The 6000-nt window shown below is 40.4% G+C and overlaps 1 protein-coding gene across 1 annotated transcript in view; it reads left to right on the top strand.

Annotated features, from left to right (window-relative positions):
- Window positions 1-1842: 1842 nt before the first annotated feature.
- SLC5A1 (solute carrier family 5 member 1) overlaps window positions 1843-6000 on the top strand; it is a 28200-nt gene continuing 24042 nt past the window's right edge. Inside the window, exons 1-2 of the mRNA XM_010121210.2 lie at window positions 1843-1929; window positions 4086-4157. Coding sequence (XP_010119512.1) covers window positions 1843-1929; window positions 4086-4157 — 159 coding nt within the window. The remainder of the gene's footprint in view (window positions 1930-4085; window positions 4158-6000) is intronic.

The following is a 6000-nucleotide window of genomic DNA, read 5'->3' as shown; positions in this document are numbered from 1 at the left end:
AGAATTGCATAATTATTATTTTTTAGACATTGATTCTCCATTACTATTTCAAACCTTGAAGTCTTGTTGATGTGGCCACACTAGGAGCTGTGGACAGGAGGCTGTAGTGTCTCTTAGGCTCTGAACTCTCTTTTTGCAGAGGTCTGGATGAGAGCAGAAGATATATTATAGCAGATAAGTTCCTGTCTAATTTTTTTTTATTATTTACCTCTGTAGACTGATGCAGAAATGGAATTCATGAAAACCGAACTTTTTGTTAGTTGCAAGGACCCATAGGAATCTATGTCAATCTTTGTAAAGAAGTGCCACCTACAGCCTATCTTAGGCAAACTCTTTCCCGATAATTAAGGTTAGTAAATAAGTCTTTTATTTTCCTCTGAAATACACAGCAGGGAAGGTTGTGGCTAATGGGAATTTTGGATGCTCAGCAGCTTCCAGGGTTAATTTTTTCTCTGTTGGATTTAAAGCTAACATTTCACAGTCCTGTAGGCAAACTGAAGAATGTGTTTTGGGAGAGATGCCTAAACTATCAGAGGATAGGACTGTTTCAAAAGAGTATGGGAGCTCAAACAATAGATTTTTATTTTATTCTTGTAGGTAATCACACTTTATGACAGCTTCTTAGACTTAGATGATTTTTATTAGCCATGATTACCAAAGGATAGTTTACCTAAGAAAAATTTGTGGCCGATGAACAGAGCACCAGATCTCAATTTCAGCTTCTGAGGAAATAATCACTGCACGATCAGTCAAACCTGTGGTGCTTTCTATGTACTGGACTGCTTGTTCTGCTCAGCATAACTTCAGGGTAGCATTTTACTCCCAAAAGGCAGCCTAGTGAGCTGTAAATGAATTCACTACTATCAAGCAGAGAATAGGGCTTTCAGATATCCTAAAAGCCCAAAAATGTGCCTGGCACCTGTGTCTCTTGCTCTAAATATCCTGAATTTTTCTGACCTCTTCTGGCTCAGAGGATCACAGGCATCATTTGGGGAAACTTCCATATTAATAGCTGTGAAGATGTGTCTATAATCAGTGTGTTCCACATCTTTGTGACCAGTTATTTTGCTTAGCTTGATTCTGAAGTCAGAGGAACAAATAAAGGGAGAGCAGACCCAAGCTCTGATGAACTTTGAACTTATTTCAATGTGAAGCTGATTAGCTACAATAGAAAGAACCAACACCACAGTGTAAACAACCTGAAATTCAGTACAGTAAACTCCTGGATCTGAGTCTTGCGGTTCACATGCATCTTTACCTGTACCCATGTGAGAGGTGTAAGCAGCTTTAGGTTGTCTCCTTCCCAGAAATACAGGGCTATTTCTCCACTAAGTAATGCTGCTGAGTTCAGAGATGACACAGAGGGTGTCCCTGCTCCTGGACCCCTGGGTTTTCCCCAGGTGTCACGTCAGTCCTCACAGATAATTGCTTACCATCATCATCTAAAAGAACTACATCTTCTGTGACTAGATTTACAGGTACAACGACTTTAAAAAAAAAAAAGTATTCACACACAGTGAGGTGAATATGCAGGTTTATTGCAGCCAAGCCACTCCTTTCCGTGCTCATTCCTTCTCAGACATCTGCTCGCGGATGTTAAAACCCTGAGCACCTTTGGCAGGGGATTGAACTCTGAAATCTGCAGCACCTGTAGCAATATTTGGGAAGGAATTGTTGTCCGAGGAAAAGCAGCAGCTTCAACTTGTGTCCCATGGGGAACAAGTGAATCTGAAGTTATATATTATATAAGACGCAGGGGATGACAGCAGTTTATTATTAACCTGAACTCTGCAAGAAGCATATAAGGAGAGAAAGAAGAAGAAAGCCAGAGAAGCAGCCAGGATGGAATCCAACATAAGGATCAACAATGCTGCGGACATCTCTGTTATTGTCATCTATTTTTTGGTAGTCATGGCAGTGGGACTATGGGTAGGTTGGGATTTTATTTCATTTCTTTTTTTTTTTTTTTTTTTTTTTTACTTAATGAGCGGGTAGTTTATAAGGTCCTGGGAAAATGGCTCAGTAAATGAAAATGTATAATGGTATAAAGATCTTGGTGCTCAATTGAGATAGTTAGTGCACGGTGGGGAAAATGTGGATATTTACTGGAGAGGGGATGGTGACCCAGGGAGGCATCTGTTTAGGTGGATGAATGGAACTAGTGGGGAAGGTGGAGTAACGAAGGTTGTGTGGGGAAGGAGCTGAGAGATCTGAAGAGTAAAGATCAGGGTCCCTACTAGAAAGCAATGGAGAGATGAATAGATGCTGTTTAGCACCGCAGAGCACAGGAGACTGCAGTGAGACTTGGTGGTGTGAGGTGATGCCATAGGCAATAGTGAGAAGAGGGATTTGCAAGGAGAACAGAGGTGAAGTCAATGTGCGCAGAGGGCAGTATGATGGTGTAACAGTGAAACTGCAGCTGTGGCTGTGTGACAGACCGAGGATTGCAGATCACTCTCAGCAAAGGAGCGAGATGGGTGAAGATTGTGGGTGCCATTTGAGGGCAGTGTTATCGTGGCTTTTTTTGCCAGCAGGACCTTGGCTGCAGAGTGCAGTGCCATTGAAACTACAAGGAAGGAACAGTTTTGGGGGTGGCAAGCGATGGCAATGACCTTCTGTTTGTCATCTAAGCACACCAGTGCCTCCTGCCTTCACCCTGGCGATGCTGAATGTGCTGAGGACTGCAAGGGAAAACTCAGTGCCTAATCCAAAAACAGCCCAGTGCTTTCACAGCTAATGGAGAAAGGCAGATACTATCCAATTGGTGTAACCTCAGTGCTGAAGTGTTTGAAGATAATAGGCCAATGCTGTGAACTACAAAGCTGTAAACAGTGGAATGTCACTAAATTTTGGTTTCCTTGGGGCAAGCTGTCCTGCTCACTGAACACCTGATCATTAACAAGTGGAAAGGAGGCATTGTTCCTCAGTAATCCTTGTGCTTGCCAGGAGCATCCCAGGGGTCCATTTCACAGCGCAGAGAACTCAGCTGCAGATTAAACCTCCCTTTCTATCAGCTTGGCAATGTTTTGAAAAGCACCAAAGATTTGGTGTTTACACTAAAGGGACACAACTTTTTTTTTTTTTTTTTTACCTCTTTGTTATGGCAGTAGATGACCAAAACATTGCAAAAAATCTGAAGCCCTCAGTATGGCTGAACATTTTGCTGTCTTGCGGGAGGGAGCTGGGTCTTTGCCACAAAGTCTGTCTGTCTGCTGTAGTTGAACTTTATATTAAAGGTCTGTGACAAAAAAGGGCTGATCTGTGGCTTGTCTTGCAATTGTGTGCTGAGCAATTCCTGGAACCGTTTCTTTCCAGCAACAATGTCCTCTTTATTGGACAAATACTTACTCAGTTGCTGTGTGTAGTTAAATGTAAATCTATTGTATTTACTTCCTTCTGCAGAAGAAAAAATCTGGCTAATTTTCCCTAGTCATCTTTCTTTATTTGCCTGTTCAAAGTCCATCAGAGGAGACAATGGGAATCCAGTGTTTGGATCAGGGTCATTAATGAAAATTGGACTAAGCTTCCTTCTAAAGCCCATCATCCCCTGACAAGTACAAAATGAGTGTATGAAAGGGAAATCTCAGTTGGCTTCTTTTTTTTGAACTTCAGAGAGAAGCGGCTACAATGCTGATATACAACAGGAAAACAGATTTTTGTAGCTATCTGCTGCGGCTGGATAGTATTGGGTAAAAAAGCTGCACACTTTCTGTAAATGAAGCTGCAACTTGCAGTCTTTTTTGATGTCTAAAATCAAAGGCACTGGTGAAGTGTTCCTACAAGCTTTTATTTGAGTGATCATTTTTTGGTTAAATTTAATTTTAATTTCATGTCTCACACTGTAGTGAAAGGTGACTCAATGAAGCTTGAATGGTTAGTGTAGACTAACAATAGATACAGTCATATTATTTTCTTCACCATAAGCTTGTTCTTTTTAACTATTCTGTTTAGTTTTTCCACTTTACTCTCCCCTTCTATTTTACCTCTCCATTCTAGCTGTTTGTTCTTAGTCTGTGTTTAGCTTGCCAATTGTACTTAAAATATGATTCAATCTTCCTTTCTTTCATTTTTGTTTTTTTTTCCAGGCTATGTACTCAACCAACCGCGGGACAGTAGGTGGATTCTTCCTGGCTGGCCGAAGCATGGTTTGGTGGCCGGTGAGTGCTATATATTGTGTGTGTAGGTACAACACATGTATGTGCATGTGCACCCACTTCCATATGGCTATGCCTAGTCCTTAAATATTAATTATCTCTACAATGCTGTTGAGATTGTGATAGCTGTGTCATGTAGATGTGCTTCAAACTCTCTCTAACCATGGTGATATAGGGCAAACTGCATGACAAAAGCCGTGTGATCCATGTGATAGGGAACAGTGCTATCTTGATTATGTGACCAACTTGTTTGAACCTAGATACAATGGTAATGTCAGTGTAGACAAATCCAATGCCTTGCCTTCCAGCCCACTTGAAAACTTTGTAATATTTTGAATTTATTACTTTCACTTTACTCAAAGAAGCTGGCTCATTTTGAGGTTATCACAAAGAAGAATTAATTTATTGAAATTTTTCCTCTGTTGTTTCCACTTTTGATAACAAGTTCTGGTCCGTACAAAGAGAAAATCCTGGAAATATTATGATAAATTATTGGTAAAATATAGTTTAATTTTTTTTTAAAGATTATCTGTGACTTATTGTTTGTCTTTCATGGATTTATATTCTCTTCCAAAGCGTACAAAAGTAGTCACAGACAGAAAATACATTCCTAGCCATCCAGCAGATCAGGCAGAAATGATATTAGACAAAATTATCTATTTCTTCTAGACCATACAATCTGTTCAGTGTGACTTCTTGGAAAAGCAGAAAACTTAGACAAACCTGCATTTTCTAGATTACTTTTGTTGCACATGCTTCCATGTGCTTGAATGGAAATCCTCAACATTCCTGATCTCGCATTCAGTCTCCAAAAATGTTTTTGCACTTCATTAAGACTTTTGATACAAGATTCTGAAGACATGGATTCAGTTACAGGATTGTGGAGAATGAGAGTAAATTTTTGCTGTCTAAAAATTTAGGATTTTTCTTAAAGTAGGCTGCAGAAATGCCTACACATCTTTCAGTCATTTTGTGCTTCAGGGAGCTGCTGTCTGCCTTTAGAAGAGATTGGGACTGCCTCTTTAATGACATAAAAAGATTAAAGGCTCATGACAGTTAAAGGTTTCCTCATTCAGTATAGTAAATCTAAGAAAAATCAGGTTCCACTGGAAGATTGAGGAAACAGAAAGTTTCCAAGTTATTTTAAGATAAATCCCATAATTCTAGGTGGAGAGAAAAAAAAACCTGAACAGATTATTCTGCTTAACTGTTACTTTAATCAGTGGGCTGGTTTTAACCTTGTGCAATTCTGTACGCCTGTCAAGGGTGAATATGCCCTTTTGTGCAGAAATAAATGAAGGTGGAAGAAGCAAGGCAGGACAGACTCATAAAAAACTTCTGTCTTGCTGCAGTGGCACTGAGAACTCCTAATGATTCCCCTAAGACCTAGGGAAGATTATCTCATACTGAATTCTCAGCCAACACCAAACTAACAGATTCAGCAAGCTCCCTTCCTGCAGTGGGAAGACAAAAGGAATGACCCCACAGTGCCGGGGTTGCTGCTATGATCACCCCTCTCTCCTTCCCAAACTCTGTGAGCTCAGCATGGATGAAGTGCTAGTCATCAGCAGAGTCCTAGACTACCCCTTCGATCTTTCCCTTTGGAATGCTAGGAGTATCTTCCTGCACCATAAAAATAAACCCTTCTTGCTATTCTTCCTGGTATCACTCAAAATAAACAAACGGCAAGCACTCAAACCACAAACTAAATACCATGTCAGCAGCACCACCTTGGAAAGTTTGCCTTGGATAAAAACACCTATTCCCACAGTTTAGCAGGTAGATAGGATGTCCATCACCCAGTGCAAACTGGGCTGAAATGACTAGGAAACCAATGAAAGTATAG

This window comes from Chlamydotis macqueenii, chromosome 17 (genome assembly GCF_036417535.1).
Source record: "Chlamydotis macqueenii isolate bChlMac1 chromosome 17, bChlMac1.mat, whole genome shotgun sequence".
NCBI lineage: Eukaryota > Metazoa > Chordata > Aves > Otidiformes > Otididae > Chlamydotis > Chlamydotis macqueenii.
This window is presented reverse-complemented; position numbering and strand designations above follow the sequence as displayed.